This window comes from Eretmochelys imbricata, chromosome 1, assembly GCF_965152235.1.
Source record: "Eretmochelys imbricata isolate rEreImb1 chromosome 1, rEreImb1.hap1, whole genome shotgun sequence".
Classification (NCBI taxonomy): domain Eukaryota; kingdom Metazoa; phylum Chordata; order Testudines; family Cheloniidae; genus Eretmochelys; species Eretmochelys imbricata.
This window is the reverse complement of record NC_135572.1, coordinates 166,596,905-166,623,326: the sequence shown is the minus strand read 5'-3', so window position 1 is coordinate 166,623,326 and position 26,422 is coordinate 166,596,905. Positions and strand designations below refer to the sequence as shown.

The 26,422-nt window shown below is 37.1% G+C and overlaps 1 protein-coding gene across 8 annotated transcripts in view; it reads right to left on the bottom strand.

The window, feature by feature from the left end:
* SYNJ1 (synaptojanin 1) overlaps nucleotides 1–26,422 on the bottom strand; it is a 105,956-nt gene that overhangs the window by 58,523 nt on the left and 21,011 nt on the right. For 5 of the 8 annotated variants that reach the window (XM_077819263.1, XM_077819277.1, XM_077819286.1 and 2 more), the window contains exons 7-15: nucleotides 25,736–25,797; nucleotides 25,147–25,243; nucleotides 21,981–22,150; nucleotides 20,081–20,162; nucleotides 15,556–15,708; nucleotides 12,520–12,685; nucleotides 11,252–11,275; nucleotides 2,136–2,327; nucleotides 1,924–2,008 (exon numbers count right to left, since the gene is read on the bottom strand). In XM_077819263.1, the coding sequence (XP_077675389.1) occupies nucleotides 1,924–2,008; nucleotides 2,136–2,327; nucleotides 11,252–11,275; nucleotides 12,520–12,685; nucleotides 15,556–15,708; nucleotides 20,081–20,162; nucleotides 21,981–22,150; nucleotides 25,147–25,243; nucleotides 25,736–25,797 (1,031 nt within the window). Of the gene's footprint in view, nucleotides 1–1,923; nucleotides 2,009–2,135; nucleotides 2,328–11,251; nucleotides 11,276–12,519; nucleotides 12,686–15,555; nucleotides 15,709–20,080; nucleotides 20,163–21,980; nucleotides 22,151–23,351; nucleotides 23,494–25,146; nucleotides 25,244–25,735; nucleotides 25,798–26,422 lie in introns of those variants that run through there. The other 3 variants (XM_077819269.1, XM_077819311.1, XM_077819321.1) reach the window with 2 other exon arrangements.

Here is a 26,422-nt window from a genome sequence, read left to right as displayed (position 1 = left end):
AACCTCCAATGTTGGAAGATGCCTAGAAAAGCCCTGGAGGCAGCAGTGGCCATATGCAGAGGACCCTTAATCCTCCAGGCACTGGCACTCCATTTATATTGTAAAAGCATTTTTGTGCTTCCTAATTCACTAAAACAGTTTCTGGATTGAGGTAAGTTCTCCCTGGCATCTTTCCTCATCTGCTGAAAGTAACCTGTTTGACTTTCCAAAGGATTTTGTGTTCTCAAGATAAAAGCTGCGAATGGAGTCTAAGGAAGAACACAGGATGGGAAGAACTTTGAGAAAGGTGAAGTGTAGATACCACTTAATTTTTGTAGACTACTTCATACAGTAGACTAGCCATCAGAGCTCTTAGCTCACTAACTCTCCTTGCTGAGGTAATGGCAATAAATGAAAGCTGTCTTTAAGGAAAGTTGTTCTTGGGAGGCTCCATCGCCTTGATAGAACTAGATTCTAGTCCCAGGAAGTGGAAGATTCCTTTCTAGGAGGAAAGGCAACTAACAAGTTCCTTTAAGAATCTGACAGCTGTAAGGTGAGAAACTCAAATCTTCTTTTTAACGTGCTGGTAGTGTATATATATAGTTGTTTGATGGACTTTCAAGGAACAGGCAGAGTCCTTCAGACTTTAGGTGAAGCAGATAATCTAGAATCACAGGTGGGAACAGGAAGACAATCCTCAGAGAATACCATCCCTGGACTCCCACCAGTTCAACTGCAGCAACACTTGAATCAAGACAGTCCTTTGCAGCCTGTCTCTATTTGGGGCATGGAGTTGAGTTACCCAATGCTGCGGAAGTCTCACATGCAGACAGGTGATAGAAATGGTGTGTGTCAATGCCACAAGCTCCAGGAGTCTCCGAAAGAAGCAAGTGGTCTGCTTTGGAAACCTTTTTAGAATGACACGGGCCTGCTGGATGCAGAGGAATCTGTTTCCAGAAGGAATGTTCTGGCTTGTGATAAGGCCAGCATTGCACCAAGAAACATTCTCGGAGAGTGAGTCAAAGAGGAATTTCTTCCAGTTCACCGGAAGACCTAGAGAAGAGAACAGGCGATTGTCGATGGTGGTGATGGCTGCTATCAATCAATCCCAGTTCTGACTTTACTTATCAACCTATCACGCAATAGAGTACGACTTGCCCAGGCATCCCAGGCAGTGAACATGTGCATCTGATTCTGGAATTGAAGGTGGACACAATGTGCACTTCTTAAAACTCTTTTTAGCGTCCATGCTGATGACCGTGGTCCCAGTGCTGGGGAGAACTCTGAAAGAACTTGGGAAAAAATATAACTCCCTACTAACCTACACTAGGAAAACTATATACAAGGAATAAAACAGCTAAATGCAAACTAGGAATAGCCCAGGACATGACCAACAGTTCCTTCTGCTCTCTGCAGTGGTGAAGAAACAGTGAGGCTGGAGGAATGTGTTTCCTTATATAAAATAGGGCATCTGACATACATCCTTGCCTAGTGTCCTCATACCCCCTCCGACAACGCTTCGAAAGAGGGTTCCACATGCTCACATTAGAAGCTGCTATCCCAGAAGTGGGATGTACAAAGACTCTGAAAGAAGAAGAATTTTTCTGGGATAAAACTGGCTCAACAGCACTATAGGAAGAAACAAAGTCTTAGGGCTGGTGAGGGTACAATTCTAGATATGTACTTGTATTGACTATTTGGATCTGTGAGAGCATATTGCATTTGGCCCCAGTGGTCACTGCTTTCCAGTTTTTTCTGGGGAAAGGTACATGTCTTTTGGAAGATTGTCACTGTACCAGTTGCCTCTTCCAAAAGTTATTTAAATGAATCACAAGTGTTTTAAAATGCTATAATTTTCCTAAAATGTAATGTAATATTTACTAAAACTTGAAACTTTATACTTGTACCAGATGAACAATATTTGTATATAATGATACCACTTACCTTGCATTCACAATGTTTCCTGCATTTAATTCAACCATTTCTTCAAATCCAATGGCAAATATGTCAATAGGTTTACTTCTTCGATCTGCATTTAAGTATAAAAAGATGCTATTTGTTCTTTACAATTATCTTTATAACAAAGACCTTATATACCAATTTTTATTTCTAAATGATCCAAGGTTTTAATCAAATCAAGAGAATACATATCCTACCTTGGAATTCATGGATACCAGCTAACTTTGGTGCATCTAGAAGCCAGTCAGTGAGTGTCTGATTTTTAAAAGCAATGCTTCGAAATTGCTTCCCACCATTGACATTCCATGTTCCAACACATACTCGAATTTTTTTTGGCTTTGAATACTTATAAAAATTTTCACACATACCCTTTAGTGCTTTTACAGATGCTGTAAAAAAAGGTTTAAAATGCATTAGCCAGCATAAGAAGACTTTAACAAATTCAACAGAACAAGATCCTAGAAGACACATTTCTCTTCATAAAGAAAACTCAACTAATCCATGCACATGCATACAGAAAATTAACAGCTTTGAAAGCAAATTGCAGTGTATTGAAAAAGAGTGATGCACTTCACAATGGAAAATAAGAATGTTACTTGGGTGGGGAGGATGCTGATAAAGCAAAACTGGAGTAATTTGTAATGTTTTAGAGTTAAATTCTTAATTTTGCTAAGAAAGAAAATATAAGATATTTCTAAAACTGTTTAGAAAATTATCACTGTTGCACTGTCTCTAATCTGTGAATGATTTCTCTCAGTGGAAATCACCATTTTCAATGATTCATCCCAAAATGAAGTCCTCTCTGGTTATGTTGATTAATAAATGAAATTCAGTTCCCGCTTAAATGCACACAAAAGACGACTTTCAGGTTTGTTAATTTGTAACACTTAAAACTACCTTGATTAAATGTGGAGAGTTTAAATAAATACATCTATACAAATAGTTTACCTTCCCTATCATTTTAATAGAATTATTTATTTTGGTTAGGCACTTATAAATTAATCATACTAATTTACAATAATAGAAATTTACAAATCTGATTTTGTATGTGTGTGTATAATGGGAGATGAATTCCCAAAATCCAACTCCATATCAGACGAGGAAAGATTCACCAATGGGTAGGGCACTAGCCTAGGACTTGGAGAAACAGATCTTCACGCTGTCTGGACTCTGAGTGGTAAAGATTCCTAAACATAATCAAGAGACCCCCCATGGTGCTTAGCATGGGTCAGCCCTAAAGGACATATGGAGCTGCTTATTACAGAAGCTCATATTATCTTTTAAAATCTAAGACTAACTTATTTGTGTGTGTGTTTCCTGTTTTAACCTTGTAAATAACTTTTCTTTTCTTAGTTAATAAAGCTTTACTTAATTTATAACAGGATTGGCTATAGACATTGTCTTTGGGGAGAGATCCGAGTACAAACAACCTGGAGTAAGCAACCAGTCCTTTGAGACTGGGAGTAACTAGAACACTACTGTGATTTTTGGTGTAAAGTGACCATCTATCACATAGTCCAGCTTCCCTGGGTGGCAAGATATACTCAAATGCCCACGGGGACTGTCTGTGACTGCATGGTTTAGGAGTTCACACTTGTTATTGGATTGGGGAAATCTAATTATAGAACATAAGAGCCAGTTTGGGGTGTCTGCTCTACTTTTTGACAGTCTCCCTGAGGTTGGCACTCATGGTCGTTAGCCACTCCTGACAGTGAGATGCTCTGATGCCATGGTATTGGAGGACTAAGTTTCTTAGACACATCAGTAATGTGACATCTTCCTGTTAGATTAATTGTATTATATATGAAGACACTCTTTTAGAGTGAACAATACCTCTCCCTAATTAGATTAAAGACCCAGATACTTTTATATTAACATAGCAGTTTTCCTTTAACCAAAGTGAGAAAAAAAACGCAACAGGTTAACAGTAAGTCTTATGTGCATTATGCTTTACCAATTAATAGTTATTTTACATATATGTAACACCACTATCCTGGTGCATGCGTGCTGTCGAAATTACAAAAAGCAAACAGCCTGACTGTATTTTTCCTTTAGCCTTGTACTCCATTGAGAAACAGTGGGCAACCGATCACAATCCATTTATTCAGAGATCGGACTGAGTCAACTCATGGCAGTTTGGTGAGCTAGTACTTATTTTTTAAGCTACCATCTTTGTTCCAGAATCTCAGCTTTCAAATGGGGAGAGAAAAAACCCTCAGTAAATTTCTAGCCCTTATGGTTTGGAAGAAAATCTTCAAAATGTCGACTGAGTGTAAACCAATATAGTTTATCGGAGTTTAACTATTTCACTGCTGATCAAAACATTAAGAAAGGAGAGGGATGATTACCATTATGCAAGATGTGCCCAAAGTACTTAACTGACATCTCCTCTGAGTACCACAAATGGGTGGTACTTGGGAGAATACCTCCGATTTCCTTCCCCCACCCTGGGCTGTGGGGGCCAACAAACCAGAGGGAGGAATAGAGCCTAAGGTATCTGAGCCCACCTAGGGGGAGCCAAACAGAGACTAGTGGAAAATCCACACCCCATTAAGGGAAAGCCAAGTCAAGGAGCCCAACAGATGCCAGAGAAGTATCCAAATCCCACTGAAAGGAAGCCAAGCAAAGTATCTGAGCCTTTCTGAAGGGAAACCAAGCCCAAGAAGCCTAGTAGAGCCAATGAGAGCATCCAAACCCCAAAGAGGGTGAGACGGACCAAAGGAACCCATCAACATATGCACGGTCATATTCTGAACATCTGCACAATCTACTGCAAGTGGTAACAAGTAGCCATATTTGTGGTACTTGCTACCACTAGCCATATTTTGGAAAAGTACCACAATTCTCTCATCTATTCAACTCAAATTTGCATCCTTATTCACAGTGGCTATTTTAGATTTAAAAAGCAGTGCTCTGATACCACATAGCTTTTTAAAAGTGTCACAAAATTAAATATTTGATCACTTAGCCCTTGATTTTGCAAGGAGCCCGTTTTGGTATATCTTTTTACAGGACTGGGGTTTAATTTTTCAGGGGATTGCTAGCAGCATACTTAATACAGAAATCAAATCAACAATGTTTTAAACCAGAAAGATTTCTAAACCACATGACTACTATTCTAAATTAAAATATATGAAAAGGAAAACAAATAAAAAATGTGAGATTGTGCCTCTCATTCCCAAAACATTTCATGAACCCATTTTCTTTCATAGCTCCCTATCAACATTTATATCTCCTCCATCTTTTCTTCTTTTAATAAAAATGTCTTTTATTCCCTCACTCCACAAACCTTTCAAATTATATCTCAGGAAAAAAAAAGTAATTTAACTGCAGTGTACATTCTGGAGACATTTCAGACTATTTTTACAAAAAATATTTAAGATACTTCAAATATCTTGCTACACAGTAAAATTACTGTGTATGTTTATTCTCAATATGCATGTTTATAACATCCCTGGGCCCATGCCACTTCCAGCAGCCCCCATTGGCCTGGAGCAACGAACCATGGCCAGTGGAAGCTGCAATCATCCAAACCTGCGGACGCGGGAGGTAAACAAACCGGCCCGGCCTGCCAGGGGCTTTCCCTGCACAAGCAGCAGAACAAGTTTGGGAACCACTGCTTTAGGCAAAGCGTTCAATAGGATGCCTTGCAGAATCTGTCGAGAGGTCAGTGTGAACAACAAATGGTTTTGGTTTGCCGGCAATTACGAAAAATAAAAAAATTAGTTTGGCTCAAACTAAACTTTCACTCGGACAAAACTGAAAAACCATTTTAAAACTTTGACTTAAAATTAAAGGATTTTTTTAAACTAATAAGTAATTTTGAATCAAAAAATGGAAACCTTTCATTTACAAAACGTAAAACATTTTTACTTGTTGGACGTTTTTTTTAGGTCCCCCTCCTCCCCTCCAACCAGACAATTTGACAAAACCAACTTGAGCCTTCAGAATGTTTTGATATCACCCAATCTACATTTTTTGCAGAAAAAGTTTGATAAAACTTTTTTGCCCAGCTCTACCTATCATAGAATATCAGGGTTGGAAGGGACCTCAGGAGGTCATCTAATCCAACCCCCTGCTCAAAGCAGGACCAATCCCCAATTAAATCATCCCAGCCAGGGCTTTGTCAAGCTTGACCTTAAAAACTTCTAAGGAAGGAGATTCTACCACCTCCCTAGGTAACACATTCCAGTGCTTCACCACCCTCTTAGGGAAAAAGTTTTTCCTAATATCCAATCTAAACCTCCCCCACTGCAACTTGAGACCATTACTCCTTGTCCTGTCCTCTTCTACCACTGAGAATAGTCTAGAACCATCCTCTCTGGAACCACCTCAGGTAGTTGAAAGCAGCTATCAAATCCCCCCTCACTCTTCTCTTCTGCAGACTAAACAATCCCAGTTCCCTCAGCCTCTCCTCATAAGTCATGTGTTCCATACCCCCAATCATTTTTGTTGCCCTTCGCTGGACTCTCTCCAATTTATCCACATCCTTCTTGTAGTGTGGGGCCCAAAACTGGACACAGTACTCCAGATGAGGCCTCACCAATGTCGAATAGAGGGGAACGATCACATCCCTCGATCTGCTCGCTATGCCCCTACTTATACATCCCAAAATGCCATTGGCCTTCTTGGCAACAAGGGCACACTGCTGACTCATATCCAGCTTCTCGTCCACTGTCACCCCTAGGTCCTTTTCCGCAGAACTGCTGCCTAGCCATTCGGTCCCTAGTCTGTAGCGGTGCATTGGATTCTTCCGTCCTAAGTGCAGGACCCTGCACTTATCCTTATTGAACCTCATCAGATTTCTTTTGGCCCAATCCTCCAATTTGTCTAGGTCCCTCTGTATCCTATCCCTGCCCTCCAGCGTATCTACCACTCCTCCTAGTTTAGTATCATCCGCAAATTTGCTGAGAGTGCAATCCACACCATCCTCCAGATCATTTATGAAGATATTGAACAAAACCGGCCCCAGGACCGACCCCTGGGGCACTCCACTTGACACCGGCTGCCAATTAGACATGGAGCCATTGATCACTACCCGTTGAGCCCGACAATCTAGCCAACTTTCTACCCACCTTATAGTGCATTCATCCAGCCCATACTTCTTTAACTTGCTGACAAGAATACTGTGGGAGACCGTGTCAAAAGCTTTGCTAAAGTCAAGAAACAATACATCCACTGCTTTCCCTTCATCCACAGAACCAGTAATGTCATCATAGAAGGCAATTAGATTAGTCAGGCATGACCTTCCCTTGGTGAATCCTTCTTGTTACTCTTGACATCTCTTGCTAGCTGCAGCTCCAGGTGCGATTTGGCCCTCCTGATTTCATTCCTACATGCCCAAGCAATATTTTTATACTCTTCCCTGGTCATATGACCAACCTTCCACTTCTTGTAAGCTTCTTTTTTATGTTTAAGATCCGCTAGGATTTCACCATTAAGCCAAGCTGGTCGCCTGCCATATTTACTATTCTTTCAACTCATCGGGATGGTTTGTCCCTGTAACCTCAACAGGGATTCCTTGAAATACAGCCAGCTTTCCTGGACTCCTTTCCCCTTCATGTTAGTCCCCCAGGGGATCCTACCCATCCATTCCCTGAGGGAGTTGAACTCTGGACTTTCCTGAAGTCCAGGGTCCATATCCTGCTGCTTACCTTTCTTCCCTGTGTCAGGATCCTGAACTCAACCAACTCATGGTCACTGCCTCCCAGATTCCCATCCATTTTTGCTTCCCCCACTAATTCTTCCCGGTTTGTGAGCAGCAGGTCAAGAAAAGCTCCCCCCCAGTTGGCTCCTCTAGCACTTGCACCAGGAAATTGTCCCCTATGCTTTCCAAAAACTTCCTGGATTGTCTATGCACTGCTGTATTGCTCTCGCAGCAGATATCAGGAAAATTAAAGTCACCCATGAGAACCAGGGCGTGCAATCTAGCAGCTTCCGCAAGTTGCCGGAAGAAAGCCTCATCCACCTGGTCGGGTGGTCTATAGCAGACTCCTACCACTACATCACTCTTGTTGCTCACACTTCTAAACTTAATCTAGAGACACTCAGGTTTATGCCCCAAAGGTGGTCAAAAGGTCTCTGCTGAACAATACTATGGACTCTCTCACTGGTTAAGTCTACAATCTCTCCTCACCCAGGGACTAAGGGCATGTGGAGCTGGATGCTCCACTGAAGCCACTGACTTCAACCGGTGTTGGATCAAGCTCTGTAAGATTAAGGCCCAGAAATGGTTGTACAAACTTTTTAGATGTCCAACAAAAGTTTAACATCTCTACAGGTGAGTAATTTGTTTTAAAGAAGGGTTTCTGGAAGAGGGAGATGGTGCATTGCACAAGACGCAGATAGCAAGTGCTCTAAATTGTCCCATAATATATAAAACAGATTAAGAACGGCACAACTTTATTATATTTATATTGCTTGCACAACAGTAGAAAGTGGCTTTCAGATAAAAATGAGTATACTAGCAAATCATTCAAAACAATTACAATCTAAGGATTTTTAAAAAGTTAAAGATAAAATCCAACCTTTTTATTCCCTGCACCTACCCAATCAAATATACTACTGTGTATTCCCTCTTCCTTCTCCTCAGAATGTTGCAAAAGTGTCTTACTTTCATAATCCACAAGGACATTTTAATAACATTATGATCTGTGAATTTACAGGCAAACCAACACACCCATGAGTCAAGGTATTTTGGAGATTTAAATTATAAGATGTCAGCTTGATTATGTAGTTCTCTCTCAAGCCAAGTCAGTGGGAGTTTTGACAATAACACGGCTGCACCACCAGGTCTTTATTCTGTACTTTACATATAGTAGCATTTTACATTACTATCCATTAATTCTTGCATTTCCTAAATGCTGAGTGCCTGATTTTGCAATCTTAACATTCTTTTAATGGGGATTTTTAATATGTAATTTCTGAGTTCTTAAAAAGAGGGGAAAAAAAGGCATGTGCAACTGCAATGACCCCTGCCACACACTATCAATGCAAATGAGCTACAGGAGTAGCCAGATTAGCTTTGGAACAGCAGTAGGCTGTTGTCTGTGTATCAAGCACTTGAGAATACTGACGGCTACTAAACATTAAGGGTATGTCTACACTGCAATAAAATACCCACAGCTGGCCAGTGTCAGGTGACTTGGGCTCACGGGGTTCGGGCTGCAGGGCTATAAAATTGCAGAGTGGACAATTGGGCTTGGGCTGGAGCCCAGTGTCTGGAACCCTACCATCTTATAGTGTCCCAGAGCCCAGGGTCCAGCCCAAGCATGAATGTTTACACTGCAATTTTATAGCCCAAGCCTCAAGAGCCAGAATCAGCTGACATGGGCCAGCCATGGGCGTTTTACTGAAGTATAGACATCACCTGTTTACATATTCAGGAATAGCCCCATTTCAGAGGCTGCATATTCAAGTGAATTCACAATATTTCTTCCATGCAGAAACAGTACTGTGGTAGATATATGTAAGCACTTTACAGGATAATCCTACCAAGTCGGCAACATGTCTTGCACAACTTACTAATATGATGACTGCATTTAGGTAGTTAATGAACAAGATGACTGTATGTACACTTCCACCTCCGGGGTCAGGTTCTTGAGGCCGGGCAGAGTTACAAGACTCACTGAAGCCTTCAGTTCCCATACCATATCTTCTGCCTCTCTCTTATATTCTGCAGATGACTCAATGTGTAAAACTATGCAAGTTGCTTAGGGCTTGTCCACACGGAGACTCAGTGTACAGCCAGCTAGGGTATGAAGTTACAGCACACTAGCCTGCTGCACATCACTGGCCATGTGAACCCTGTTCACGTGCACTAGGGAACTTTTAGTGCACGACAGCAAGGTCCACATGGCAACAGGATCCACAGCAGGCTAGCGCGCTCTAAGTTTATCTCCCAGCTTGCTGTATGCTAAGTCTCTGTATGGACATGTTGAAGGTCTCTTGTGCCTCAGATTTCCCATCAGTAAAGCAAGAATAATACTGTAGGGAGTTGTGAGGCTTAATGTTAATTAACGTTTGTAAAATGTTTTGTGTTTTATCCTTCAGATAGAAGAAATCATATATCTAATTACAATGTATTATTGTTAAATAGTAGGGTTCTAAGCTTTAAGTGTAATGTATAACTGAAAGTTGTGCCTGAACAATACATCACATATCTCACAGTGGAGAGAGTGGGTAACCAATTAGATCTTTACCTATGACATTCTGAACTTAGTTAATTATGTGCAAGAACACAAAACCAGTAAGAGATATTCTTTAAAAGCAAAAAGAAAAGGAGTACTTGTGGCACCTTAGAGACTAACCAATTTATTTGAGCATAAGCTTTCGTGAGCTACAGCTCACTTCATCGGATGCATACTGTGGAAATTGCAGAAGACATTATATACACAGAGACCATGAAACAATACCTCCTCCCACCCCACTCTCCTGCTGGTAATAGCTTATCTAAAGTAATCACTCTCCTTACAATGAGTATGATAATCAAGTTGGGCCATTTCCAGCACAAATCCAGGTTTTCTCACCCTCCACCCCCCCACACACAAACTCACTCTCCTGCTGGTAATAGCCCATCCAAAGTGACCACTCTCTTTACAATGTGTATGATAATCAAGGTGGGCCATTTCCAGCACAACTTGATTATCATACTCATTGTAAGGAGAGTGATCACTTTAGTTAAGCTATTACCAGCAGGAGAGTGGGGTGGGAGGAGGTATTGTTTCATGGTCTCTGTGTATATAATGTCTTCTGCAATTTCCACAGTATGCATCCGATGAAGTGAGCTATAGTTCACGAAAGCTCATGCTCAAATAAATTGGTTAGTCTCTAAGGTGCCACAAGTACTCCTTTTCTTTTTGCGAATACAGACTAACACGGCTGTTACTCTGAAACCTTTAAAAGCAAGTTAGCCGACGTTAACAGTACTTAAAACTGTGACTGTTCTAAATATATTGCTACTGTATATTACTCCTTATCCTAGCTGAAATATTGGTTTTGACTAAAAACAAAAGTTTCCTTTGCAACTTGAAAGAAGCAGTCTCTGAAAAATAGCCATTAAATTTGTCATCACACGCCCACACAAACTAAATGTGTTTTATTGCCCCTTTCCCCATATTACACAACCATCCCCAACTTTGTGGTAGGTACATAAGTGCAGAGTCCAGAAAATCTGAAGGCAAAGCAGATTTGGTTTCTTGCCTAAGATTACACAAACAGAGAATGAGCAAATTCTTAATCAGGAACCCAAGAAGAAGCTAGGGAAGAACAATAATTGCTCAGATGTTTCTGGCTTAAATTTACTATACTATACCTGATTGCAATGACTGCTCTGAAACTATGGATGCAGCAAGAAGAAAACAAGAAGAAATTAGTAAACAATTATGCTTTAAAAACTGTAGTGCTATGAGAATATATTCTGAAATATAACTTTTGTAACAATTTTTTAGCTTTATCAGTTCAAACATATCTATGTGTGCTAAAAAATCCCAACACTTGCATCTAGATGTTTAAAAAGCTCCACAATGGTCATTAACTAATGTTCCTATTCTGGTGAACCCTTTAATTTAAAATGATTCGCATGATGGCCAGGTAACCCTATTGTTAATAAGCCACATGATCACGTGAAAAAAAAAATCCACATTTTCTGAACAGACTCTCTTGTTCCTTGGGCTAACAGCATCTGTGTGCACTGAACAGACAGCTTGCATTCAGCAGCAGGATTGAGAAGAAACAAGCAGAGTCAATCCAGAACAACATTCAGTCAGTTTCAGGGTGACACTGAATTGCTCTAGAAGACTCATCTAACACTCCTCAGCTGCACACAAAATTGTAATGATACGGAGTCTTGCTGTGTATCAAACAGGGCAAAAAAAGAGGGGGCTAAGGGGTGAAGATTTTCAGGGCTTCAAGCAGCAAATAAACCATCCAGAGTTTATAACTTTATTTTTCCCCTAATCAATGCACTACTTTAACTGTTCAGTGAAATGCCTTAGAAAACTGACATTGCAATAAACACTAGTATTCTGAAATAAAACTTGACTGTAAAAAGAGGTGTTTTCCAAACAATTTAACAAAATTTATTGGGAATACATTTTCATACTGGGAATTCCCTTCACTATGAATATGACATGATAGATGAAGACATCCAGCTCCCAACTGGAAAAAAAAAGGTAGGAAGTTTTAATAAACCAGGAATTTTGGTTTCTCAAATTAGATATGTAATTACTTGGGTTTTTAATTGCTATAAAACAAAGTTTGAGAAAAATAATTACATCTATAAGCTGTCTATTAAAAGTACAGTACTTGTCTGACAAACCTAGTTATTTTCTAAAAAATGTAGTTTACAAATACTTATCCCTTGTACCATCCCACCTCTACAACTAGCCACACCATATCAGTAGCACAGAAACCATCACTGCAAGTTAGCCTGGCAATATTAGGAAAACATAAGAATCTATACTTTTAAATAAACAGATTATTTGACATTTATACTTTTAAATAATGCTTAGAAACAGAATCTGCGTAATTTTATTAGCATCAAGAGTTATCAGATAGAGTAAAATCCTGAAATGCACATACCACGTAAACTGCTGGTGGTTAAGAGAGCCCGTGCTTTATCTGCTAAATCACTATTTAGGGTATTCCCCAATAACAAAACATCAATGGCCTCCTGCTTGGAGCTATCAAAAAAGTTATTTTGAATTGTTCTGGTCACAGAACGAGCACCATCCTTCAGCTTTCCAGCCTGTTAGGGAGGAAGATTATAAAATATTTTACACTGGAAATAACTCCTAAAACACTGGCAATATTCATTCACATATTTTGAAATTTCAATTTCTAATTTTTACCATTAGTGAGTTGATTTACTTTAAATGCTAAAATAACTCCAACTTCCGGCTTTACTGTAATATGTCTGCATTATGTAATTTTTTCCTTCTGCAAAAGTCACACAACAATTCTGAGATGTCAAGGCACATTTAAAAACCAAATTATTCCAGTAAAAGAGGGGAGAAGAATATTACTTTTACCTAAGTTCTTGGTCTTCAAAATAAATTCACACAGTGCAATGTTTAGACCATGCGATGGAATTTTGGGCTTTTCCCCAAATAATGGGAGATGAACAAGCACATGAAACCAAAACATTCTTATAAATACTGTATTTTTATTTATATATATATATATATATATATATATATATATATATATATATTTATATATATATATATATATATATTTATATAGGGATGTATGCATTCACAATTAATGTTATGAAATATCTGTGTTTAACTACGGGGCTGTTTAACTGCAGCAGACACATTTGGCACAGGCTGGAGCCTGAACATCTACAACACAATTAAACAGCCCAAGCCCGAGTCAGCTGACATGAGAGGATGATATAGTCACATCAGGCATGCCTGACATTTCATTCAGTGGTGTACGCACAGTCAGTACTGCATGTAGACTATACTCCTTTATGGATGTTGCATGGGATTATATTCTCTACAGAATTGTAAATTTGTGTCTTGAATTATTTGCAGAGGACACAGCATACTATACTTAAAAACAAAGTTTTAAGAAAGCTCAAAATCATCCCACTATTTAGGTCTGTGGAGCTTAATAGCAAAAGAAGCTATTCTGTTGTCAAGGTTAAAAGGAAGTGAACTGGCATCATGGTTTTTAAAAACTTATGGATGAAGTGTTCTTGTGGTAAAGTTGTTTCACTTTTACCATAACTTTTTTTTTTTTTTTTTTAATAATAAGAGGCTGTTTCCTCTCTATCAGACAATGTACAGAATGTATGACATGATCTAAAAAAACACTCACCATTCACATTTCAGGCAATTAATTGAAAGGAACCCAGAGAAAGCAAAAGAAAGAGTAGTTAAGGTGTTAGATTTAAATGAATATAATAGTCCTTAAAGTGAGATTCTTCTATCTGTTGTATATTTATACATTTCAATTTAAAGGTAGAATCTTTTCATATCTTAAAATGTGGTGGGTTTTTTTTTTTTTTATTAAACTTTTAAGCACTCTTGGACCCTGAAGAATCAAAATTACATACAAATGACAACTATACAGATTACAAACAAGCTTTGAGAAGTCAGGATAGAAACCTACCAGCGATATTTTTATGTATATTAACAACACACCACTGAAGCAGATGATAGTTCACGCGGGATCGAAAAGTGTTACCAAAAATAATGTCATATATTGCAGTGCTTTGTGAGTATTACTGTTTCTTTTAGAACAGATGGACCTTTACCAGGCAGAATGAGCTGTACCTGACCAAAGAGTACTTTTGAACTAGCAAAGAAGGTAACTTGTACAAGGAATATTTATAACTTGCAAACAGGAAAAAGATATAGCGTGCCTATACAGAAACCAGCAAAGTGAATGAAATGCTAAATAATCAGAAGCATGACAGAGAAGCATTAATTTAATTGAACAAACAAACATATAAGTCCTAAGGAGAAAAAAGTCAGGAAACAGGGAGAAACCCTTAAGTTTCCAGGGTCTGGGTCACACTGCTAGCACAGAAAATAGAATTAAAAATACTGGGCCAAATTCTACCCTCAGAGGAACATAAACAATTCCCAAATCAATGGGACTTGCATGTATCAATCTAAAAGGCAGAATCTGATCTATCAGTTAACTAATTTTTATGCAGCCTATTGCTATTGATAGCTACATGTACACAGGATTTCTGACATTATGGAGGATTAACTGAAGTATGGTGGAAAAACAAAATAGTTAAATAAGGTCTAAATATTAATGACACAATGAAGATAGAAATGCAGATCTGAGAGACTGCAAAGAAGAGTATTCTTGTACATGAAGAATTGCATGAGAGAGAAAAAGGACACATTGGAGGAATTAAGAGAGGGGTATAACTGTTATGGTTCAAAATTTGCTATATATCACCTGATAAGAAAAAGAAAGAAAAAACATTTGTGAAAAGAAAAAAAATAGCATTTGGTGATTTGAACAACTTGTGTATTAACTGGGACAAAATAGGCTGAAGAAATAAAATGAACCATACACGGGAAACAGCACAAAATTGCACATTACGAGACAAAGAAAACTAGAAAAGGTACAGCTGAAGGAACACAAACCATGATCTAGTCAAATTAACATGGTGAATAGAAGAGATAAGAAAAGACCAACCAGAGTAAACACAAGAATTATTACTTTATTTCACAATATGTTCAACTGAAAGTTGATATGTTGGATGAAATTAATGCAGTTGAAGGAAAGGGCCCAGAGAGGAAACAAACTATGCAAAGAAACTAGTGTGGATTGAACATATATCTTCTGATGCTGCAATGTGAATTGACCTGGGTGTCTTCTCTAAGCCTCTCCACTCTCTGAAGAGAGTACTAATCAGGAATAGGGGGAAAATTCATACTGAGAAAGATGTTACTGAAACATTATTTGTTTGTTTAAGTAGGACTTATTTTTTATTTTAATACAATTTTATCTTTTTTTGATTACACCATTACTTTTTACAAAAGTACATTTAAAAAAGGAAAACCCTCACAATAATGGCATTTATGGTAAAAGGAAACACTCACTTGAAATACTGCTAAAATGTTTATTATTAAAAAGTGCTTTTACCTTAGCCTTTCCTTCAAGAGCTCCAGTTCCTGCATATATTTTACTGACGGAATCACCATTCACAGACCACATGGACCGGAAAACTTCCTGGAAGCGAGTAACCAACTGAGGCTTCTCAGCTAACCCTAAAACCTCCAGTTGTTTTGTTAGCATCTGCAACAGTTCAAGAGAAGGCTCATGAAGTGAATACATTAAAATATATATTGTCAAATTCTCCCTTTAAAAAAAAAAAAAAAAAGCATTTACTTTAACTCCGCATTCAGGAGAAAATGACACTATATCATGTTAAAGTCCTTCACAGCAGCATAACATATTACAAAAAGTCAAACCAGAAAAAGCTAGTTAGATATAGGTGGTCTTTCAATGTTTTAATCTAAAAATGTCATGGTAATATCATAACCTTATCTTTTATTTCCAGGTGTTTAATTCTGCATTAGTATCCAAATGGAGTTTACTCTACATTCTTCCTATGAGAGCCACAGCTAAGTCTCAAAGTATCACTGACCTTTCCTAACAGAATGCAATGGATGTAGAGTTCTGTGATACTAAAATGAGTAAGACAGCAATGTCTTTTGTGGTTCACTTTATCTTCCCTCAAATTTCTACTAAGAGTCAAGAAGCAAACTTTAAGAATAGTGATTTGTAGTCACTGTAGGCAGAATGTTAATTTATCAAGTAAGCTTTATAAGTTACAGTTGCACTAGTTTAAAACCGTGTCAGACATATATGTCCCACAGGCAGATCTAGCTCCTAGGATCTTTCCGTCTAGACAGCCTTCTCAAAGGCGTCTACCTGCCAGGTATAGCTGAAAAGGTCTGGGAAGGATTTGGAGATAAAGTGGGAGGAGATCTGCCTGACTGGGCCCTAGCAGCAATTTTTATAGACGCCATTGCCACCTCCACAATGCCACACATAAAAGTTCAGAGGAACAGATATTTCTTTTGCTGTCCAACCCCTGATGTAATCACTGAACCCTACTGCAACAGACTCAGCTGGATATCTACTTCCTCTTGTACCCAGCTGCTGTTACCCAATACCAGGTTTGGGGAAGCAGCTTCTTTTATGTTCTCTCTCCTCACTTGCTGCCTATACCAAAAAGGAGAAGGGGGGACATTTTCCAAATTGTGGGGGAGAAAGAACTCATGGAGATAGGAAAAGGGGGTGGGGGAAGGAAAGGAGGTTGAGAAAAGAGAGTAGAGAAAAATTCCCAAAGAAGCAGGGAGAGCAGCAAATGGGGTAGGACAAATCCCCAGAAGAAGGGAAAGAATTATGCCAACTCTTGCAATTTTATCGTGAGTCTCATGACATCTGGTATTTTTATAAAAGTCCCAGTTTCTGGAGTCATGCAATCACATGGGAATTTCTTTCATTAAAAAAAGAAAGGAAAAGAAAGATTCTAGCCCTTATGCTTATGGATATAAGCTTGAAAACAAACATTAAATGTTCAAAGAACAGAAGGCAAATAGGATTTTTTTTTAATGTTGTGATTTTTAAAGTAATCATGATTTTTGAACACCTGGGGTTGGCAATGCTGTGAAGGATGCAAATAGAAAAGAGATTTGGAGAAGAATCCTAAAGTGGTATGGTTAGGGTGAAGGGAGAAGAGAAATGTCCAAAGTGGGGCAGCAGTTGGAGGAAAAAAACTACAATGTGGCTATAGAAACAGAGCGGGAACTAGAGGTAAGCTAATTGGAAGAGAAAAACAGGCTTCCTGCATGCACTATCTTTTAAAATTTTCCTTAAATAAAGATTTTTTTAAAAAGTATTTCATTTAAATACAATTAAAGAGGCTCATTCAACAGTTGGAGAAGACTGAAAAAATTGCCTCTTGCTGGTGAGCTTTATATTCCCAGCTCATGAATTTTAACTGAAAGGGTAATGTGGCCCTCAACACAGAATGAGTTGGACATTTCTGCTGTAATGAAATTAGTGACTTTACTCCAGATTTACACTGGTACAAGAGAACAAAACGTAGACCTGTAAATATAAAATTACTATATATTTTGATTCAAGTGAGTGTCAGGTGTCTGTTTTCTACAGAACAGACAACTGAAATGTATATAAAACATGAGAAATGATTATTCCATACAGGTCTTCCTAGCTCACCCAGCTGGACTACTTCAGAACCTGAGTATCCGTCTACCATGAACTGTCAAGCTCAAAACTATGATGGACACAGATTTAGGATCAAAAAGGATCTTCTTTAAGGATACAATCTCTGTATTTTTTCCATGACAAGATCAATATGGGATAGATATATGGATGAACGAATACTTAAAGTAATCACATTCTTTTTTTACAGTACACATTGTGAATTAAGTCATACAGAAAGAGAAGAATTCCAAAACCAACCAAGATTAATATATATTAATAACAGACCCCAACTGGCATGTTTTTCCCTTTATTTCTCAGAGTTCTATAACACGAACATTGTAATAATTCCCTGCAGTACAGGCAGCTGAAACACTACAAAACCTTAGATCTTTCAAGCTTTGGTTAGATCCACCATCTACCTATGGATGGGACACGTTAACAGTGAAGAAAACAAAAAATCAGATAAAGTTTCAATTCAGTGGACTATTTGACTAGAACATCATTGTACAGGCAAACTACTATAATCAAAGCTCTATGTATTTGACAGACAATTCGACTTAAATTTTGCTTCAAAGTCACTGGATTCTACAGCTTTCCATTCAAAATTCTGCAGAATTTTCATATAAAATGTTAAAATCGGAGGGTTTTATTAAATTAGAAGAAAAAAATATCTTAAGTACAGTAGTCTTGTTTATTTTTATATTAATTTAGTTTCAGTGTCCACACATTTCTATTTTTAAATATGTTGCAGGTTTTCATGTTTAGGTTTCAGAATTAACCATTTATTGAGATGACTGGAGCACGGCAAATCTCTCAAAGCTATCGTTTCAGGCCGTCTACAAACTCAAGCATCACTGCATCAGTTTACATTCAGTTCATGTTTTCAAGCTTTGCTTTATAACCTTGAACACGAGAAACTTTTTTTTTTTTTTTAAATATTAAAGCTGATATCCTGGAGCACAATTTTAAGGAAAATACTGAATTCTAGAGTGAATTCACAACCACAGATTTGGGGCCAGGGTGGATAAAAATCAATTATTTAAAAAAATCAGATTTTTTTTATTTAAATCGGATTTTTTTGATAAAATGTTTGTTGAGGAAAAAACCTATCTAAAGATTATTTTAATTAAGATACATTATAGCTCAAAGATATCTCATCATAGAATAGGGATTATAAATTCTATAGTATGAGACAATATATACATGTAATGTTTAAGAAAAATTTTGTAAATGAGTTCCAATAGTTCATGGATTACGGACCCAATCTTATGGGATTCCAGGGGCTTCCGTATAGATTATTTAGGTTAATCTTTCTATCTACCCAGTGGGACTCAGTGCTAAGTCTAGAAAATACCATCAGAGATGCTTAGTTTTGCAGTTCTCAAACTGTGGATTTGTGTCTCCAGAGATAACATGCTTGTTAACAGTAAAAAAGACTTCAACCCTACTGTCCCTCTGTGTACACAGTCAGTCCTTTACCTCTCTCTAAAATTGCAAAGTTTCAAAAAGTTCAATGAATAGAAGATTGTTGTGGGTGGAATAGATCTGGACAAGGAGAAGAAGTCTGGAGATAAATGTGAGAAGGGAGGGACAGGCAGTAGAAACAAAAGTGAAAATGTTTGAGCAGCATATTCCAGAAGTCTTGAGGTCTTTCTGAGTGTAGCCTTCATTGATTTGAGATCTACCATACCATTCTCTCACTAGAAGGGAAAACCTATAATGGCAGCAGGCCGTAAAAGAGACCCAGTTTGGGTCTCATCTCTCGGAGTCGTGAGGAATATGTATTAAGGTTATAACAACCAACAAGAATGCATTTTTATGTAGAAATCCATGATTTAATAGAGTCTTCCTGACTAGTGATTTAAATCAAATCCACCCTGCTGGGGGCCCAACCGTAACATTCTCTATGTAATCCAAAACTCATGGACTAATGATGTTTCCTTGACAGCAGTACTGGTAACCATTTAGGACAGTAGCATATGCACCAAAGACCTTTATCCACAGTGCTTACTATAAGTTCAATTTGAGGAATCTTAGTTGAACTCACAGCAAGTGCTATGGGTAATAAAGTGCTTTTGTGTGGGATTGTTGCGGTACTCCTCCTTTGGAATTGCAAGCCTGAAACTGAAAGGAAAAACAGATGGACATACAGAGAAAGGGGAATACATCAGTGGTAGTGGTCCAGAATATACTTTCCTTAAAACTGATATACCACAATTTAGTACTACGAATTGAGAGCTACCAAGATATGTTAGCCCACTGAGCTACAGGGCCATGCTACAAATCAGATTTTAACTCATAACTTGAGCATATTGTAATTAATCTTGCCTATTGACAATTATGGCAATTTTATCATTCAAGTATTACAGAAGCATCAGAATCAATCAGTGTTTACAAGTTCTACATCAAGAAATCTACATTATTTTCCTACCTCTAAGCCAAAGAAAGCCTGCACACTGTTTGTTCTATCCAGACAGTCCAAGCAGTTTGTCCTGATAGTACCATTTTGATATCTGTGCCAAGTACAACAAAATAAAGAGAAACACTGAAATGACTCAGTAAGACAAAGAACATCAAAGGACACCAAGGTCTTAAAGAGACGAGTAAATCAAGGCACTGTAATTGCAATGTTATTGTTATAAAAATACATTTATAATGTTGGCTGCTATAGCTCCACCAACAGTAACAAGACTGACATCTCTCTTTTAGACAAAAGCAATTTATCTCCAGCAAATAAAACAAAGTCTTCCTTCAATTTTTTGGCGCGGTTCTTGTTTTCTGAAATGTAATGCTGGAATGAACTCTCTTTCTAAACAACCCAGGAAATACAACATGCATTTTCTAAGTATTTCAGGGGTACTCACTTCTAGTTAAAACAAAACAAACATTAGAAAACAAAGCATTAGGAAAGTGCCCTGATTTGCTGAAATTGAAGTAAGACTGTAGTAAACTGTAAATGTAATAAAACTGCATCCAATACATTATTTCAACACTATCTTTGGGAAAAAAAACAACTATAGAAATCTGGTTGACACAATAAAAGAAAAAAGAAAAATGAAGAGACTTATTTTCTGTATTAGATTAACAATTTACCTACTCAGAAGAGATAAAACAAATAGGATGAACAGCTTTTAAAAAGTTATAGCACAACTTAAAAAAATATTTTGTATACCTACTGCAAGTCATAACTTAACATGTCTTAGCTCTGTTGTACTCCCTTAACTATTAAGAAGCTGACAAATATAGAAGGTATTTTAAAAAAAATAAATGTGTGTTGTCAATCATTTTGTTTATCTTTAATAAAGCTTAAAACAAACAATATTTTGGTAAAACTGGAAAAATGTATCTTAGGAGACAATTGAATATCTATAATCCTCCAAGAACAAACCTCTCTAAATTGGGTTTTATTTTGTTTTCCATCTCCTAATTATGCTAGAATGGACACTTATTGTGACAATACATATTTACTTCTACTGTAGTAAACAAAAAAGACTGCACTGGTCAAAATAAAGAGGGTAGTAGTAAATCTAATTTGACAAGACAGAAACAGAGAGAAAAAAACAGGGCTGTTTGTTTTTCCAAGAGGACAATCTAATAAACCATTTTTACCCACACATCACCATTAAGACAGACTTCTAATTCTAGTTCTCCCAATGGCAAAAATTATAGTTTTTTTAAAAAGAAACTCTCAAACCGATATGGCTTTAAGGCTAATAAGATATTAAAATGTGATCGTGTGTTGGAGTAGATTTTAGGATATTTTATTATTCAGTAGAAAAAAAAAGGCAATTTTTGTGGACAGCCCTCCGCAACCACGTGGGAAACCCAGGCTCAGAAACAATTAAGGGAATTAGTTCCATTGGCAAACAGCTGTCAGTCATTAAATCTAAGTGCTATGCTCCATCACCAAAGATAATTTAGACAGTGTTAGTACCAAGAACAGGGAAAACTGGTTCTGCTCTCCCTGTCAAAAGTTACTTCCTTATCCTAAAAAGGAACAAGGACTATTGCATTAAATAAGCCAAAATGGTTGAGTTCAAAACAAAGACTTGAATCTGAAGTAAGCCTCCATTAATACCAGTATGAATTTAGTATCACCCTGGACATTTAGAAACTATTCAGAAACAAGAAAACATGGCATACATTGACATATAAACACAAAATAACTGGTTCATATTTCAGTTTTAGGTCACCATCCTAGATAAATAAAAACAGTGTCTTCACACAAACAACCAGAAATATTTTTCTTCTATATTTGTGACTAAAAGTGAAAAATTAAATTACGATCATATTCTGATTGTAGGAAAGTTACAGAAGTCATATAGTCAAACCTTTGAACTTCCTTTCCATCGAAATAAAAAAATCCACATTCTAAGAATTTTTGGACTTGAGGTTTAAGCACGCTGTGTAGTTTTTCTGCCTTTCCGCCTTTAACCATTTGATGATAGTCAAAGTTCACCATTTTGATATCAATAGCATGTTCAGAGGCTTTCAAGTGGCTCTGATATCAGGAAAGAGAGAGGAAAAAGTATAAATATACCAAGCAACAAACAGGGTGTTGGATTAGTAGAAGCCAAATATGCCACCAATGTTAAGAAAGTTATTAACTCCATTTGTTCAGTATCTTTATCATTATCACTTTTTCTAATAAAATGAGACACTTTATTATATACTAACCCAAATCATTCTAATAAAATATAAACAAGACTCTAAATGATTACAACTGAATTTTTGTGTTTTAATTTCCAAAACCAGAATCAGATTTACATTCTACCCTCTACTTTAACATCATTAAAGCAGTGTAAGTATTGCAGCTTCTTCCACAAGTTAAGGTATTAGTAAGCTCATCAACCACGGCAGGGAAAAAAAAACCATATGTTGACAAGTTGTCTGGTTTTAGAACTGAGGTTTGCAAACAGTGGCCCATGGACCAGTGACAGTCTGTGGGGAGCTGGTTGGTCACATAATGCCTACTCTCCTTGTTTTCAGCTGTTAAATTACATTTAAAAAAATCCAGCTAAAGTACAGTAACTGATTTCCTAATATTATTTTTGCATGTAAACAATTGCTGTAGTTGCCACATGTTATGTGATCACAAAAAGATGGGGAGGAAGCCTGCAGGATTGCAAATGTGAGAGTGACTCCAAGAGATGCACCCATGTGACCCATACTGAAAAAGTTTAAGATCCCAGGCCATAGACTGTTTCTTTGCAGCTTAATTCTACACATAGCTTATTTGTGATCTTAAATTGCCAATCTGCTCTGAAAAGTGACTTTGTATAAGTGGCACTGAAGGGGAGTTCCATGTTTTTGTCTCAATGCCTTCTGAGCAAATTTGCTCTCCTTACAAGTAAAACAATGGCTTTTATTTTTTCAATGTCCCAGACTGAAAATTTCTCCTAAAATCTGAAAGTCATCCTGGGTTCTTTCCTGCCCACACATCACCACTAAAGAATAAAAGAGTCTGCAAACCAAATTGTGATCTCAGTCACATTTGGACAACTCTACTGTTCTAATGGAGTTTAGAAGTTTAACCAAGAGCAAATTTTAACTTTGCCATTGGAACTTAGTTAATAATATTAGCCAAGAACATGCAGTGGCAGTCAAAAAAGAAAACAGAATGTTAGGAACCATTAGGAAAGGGATAGATAATAAGACAGAAAATATCATAATGCCACTATATAAATCCAGGGCACACCCACCCCTTGCATACTGTATGAAGTTCTGGTCCCGCATCTCAAAAATGATATATTAGAATTGGAAAAAGTACAGAGAAGGGCAACAAAAATCATTAGGAGTATGGAACAGCTTCTATATGAGGAGAGAGTAAAGACTGTGATTGTTCAGCTCGGAAAAGAGACGACTAAGTTGTCTGTGTGAAGTTGTTCAGAAGTCTGGAATGTTAAAAGTCGCGCTCATTAAGTAGTCAAAGATAAATGCAATTTTTTCAGAAGTGAAAATACACTTGCAACACTTTTAACTAAAAATGCCCATTTTGAGATCACAGCTGGTGACAGTATACCAATTAAATGGGACATCATTTCCAGCACTATTAATATGCAAGTCCAGCGGTAGAAGTAGTGAACGAATACTACAGTTGTCATTGTACGTAAATAATGGCTTTTATAAGAAGAAAATTTGTGTTTCCTTTTTAAACTTATTCAAAATTCAATGCCTATTATTCTTAAATCAATATAAATGTATCCTGGTAATACTGGGGAACAAACAAAAAAGAAGCAATGGACATTTAAATGAAGAGCATCTGTAGTTAGGAGAAACCTAGGTAGAATAAAAATAAAAAGACTACTGAGGTGGACTTCAAAGTTTTATGCTGATCCCTGAAACATGGCATTGATACTGTTAAATAGACTAAACTAACCATTTTTCTGTTCCACTAAGGCAGCTCCTACATTCCTTACAATTCTCTCTAAGAGTACTATGTAAAAAAGGATGATCAAAATAAACTTTATACTGTATTAACAGCATCCTATATTAAAATTAGATTAAAAAAATAACAACTGACATTTACAATGAAATAAAATTTCTGTACCCCAGACACACAATACTGTCATCTTCAGCTTAGTTTTCTTTCTATTGGAATTTCTTTCTTGGTATTATTTTAAGGTTAAATATATTTTATAGATATAACTGAGCATCTTACAGGTGATTTCATAGTCTAAATTGGTAATATAAAATAATTTATTTACAAATTAATTGTAAGTAATTATAGAGATAATTACTGAAATGAAAATTATCTCTGCTGTGAAAAAAAGATAATATGAGAGAAACTGGACTGATATTACAGGCTATTCTCTAATTAATTGGAATCCAGGAGAATCTTTATTCAACTATATAAATCGGCAGCAAGAAATCTTGAGACTGGCCAGTTACAACCAAAACGCTGATCTTCTGAATAAGTGCTAAAAGTTTAAATTTCAATTAAACTATGAAATTATTTTTAAGCCTCAAGTGATGTAGTCATTTGAAGTTCAAGAAGTCCTTTTCTCGATAGTCTAAAAATACATCCGGGAATTACTAGAGTAGTATTTTGGAGAAAAAAAATAGTTTACTTGAAGCACACTCAGTATTAAATACCAAAATGTCTGTTGCCTATATACTAACATTAGAATGCAGAAGTTATTTCCTTTAGACATAAACAAGTATTAAGGGAAGATAATTTACAATTTCTTATCAACAGACTGCCGTATTGCTGTTATAACTTTTTAAAAGAATGCTTATTTTGGCTAACATGGTCAGACATATTGATTGTCATTAAAACTATTTTAAAATCCATTTAATTGTATATATCCTAAGAAATGCCTCTGTGAGCTTTTAGGATCCTGAACTGAGCAAAATGGGAACAGATTTATTTTAACAATAAGCAGTTACTCTACTGTATAATACATCTGTTTTATTCTCTAATGACTATTTAACACCCGCCTAAGGCATAAGCCAATTCTGAGAACATACAGGGCATGCGATAATCATAATACTGACCTGGAAGGCTTTGCTAAGCATGTGCTCCCCTTCTTTTGCCCCAAGTAAATTTACAATAATTTGCTTGCCATATACATTTTTAAGTGTTCGGAAATGCCTGTTAACAGAAGAAAAAAAATCCTTACTCACCTTTTGGCTAGTAAAAAGGTAATATAAATCATCATCTTCTCTTAATCAACCCCTTCTGAATAAAGGTCTAGAGTACAGTGTACATTTATCATGGCAGCCATTTTATTAGAATTTCTCTCACGGAAGTGATCCAGCCCCTGATACCAAGTGACAACTGACTGCTATTTATGTAGTTCAATGGTAGCAAATATTCTCCTTAAAAGGAAACATTTGGTCAATACCAACAAGTTACATGGGGTTTAACCAACCATTGTTATATACAAGTATGAAATGAAATTCTAAACTCCGATTTTAATATAGAAATTGCCAAATAAGGATTACAAGATGAACTGTTAAGCACAGGAGTAGCCCACTGAACTTCAAAAGGACTACTCACATGCTTTGCTGAATTACAGCTTTAAATCAGTCAAACTACCTGATCAGAACAGCATATTAAGAAAAATGCATGCCACTATTTCACCTGTCAAAAGCCGGTGCATTTGCTTCAAATCCCCTTGACATTCTGACACGATGGGATCCCACCTTTGACAAGAAGAGTACGTTTAATTACATACTTGAATTTGTGTGTGTGTGTGTGTGTGTGTGTTCGGCTATCTACTCTCCAAAATCCCTTTTAATCCTATTTCTGTCATACATTATTCCTTCCATAATATGTGCTTCTTTCTATTGGTTCATTAATGTTTGCTTTCTGAAAAACACCTTTTTGATGCAACCTCTTGAACCTCATCATGTAACTACACTTCTAGCTTTTTTGTTTAGGGATACATGAACCTTCTGTGACTGTTATGGTATGCTTATGTAGCTGCCATGCTGCATCTAAGGATTTTTAAATGTCCTCATTTTTTATTTTAGTGTCACAGTACTAGATTTTCGTACAGTTCCTCTCCCAAAGATGTTGCACTTAATTATATTGTAGTCACTATTACTTAGTGTCTCACCCATAGTTACTCCTTGAACAGACTCCTTTGTATTATTTAGGACTAAAACCAAGAGTAGCCTCTCCGCTTGTGTGCTCCAGAACAACCTGTTCCAAGAAGCAATCATGTTAAAAATCAAAGAATTCAAAACTTCTAGGCCAAAAGAAACTAAGCATTAGAGATGGTGCGCTCAGGTCCCGTAAGAAGTAGTATCTTCAACAGCAACACCT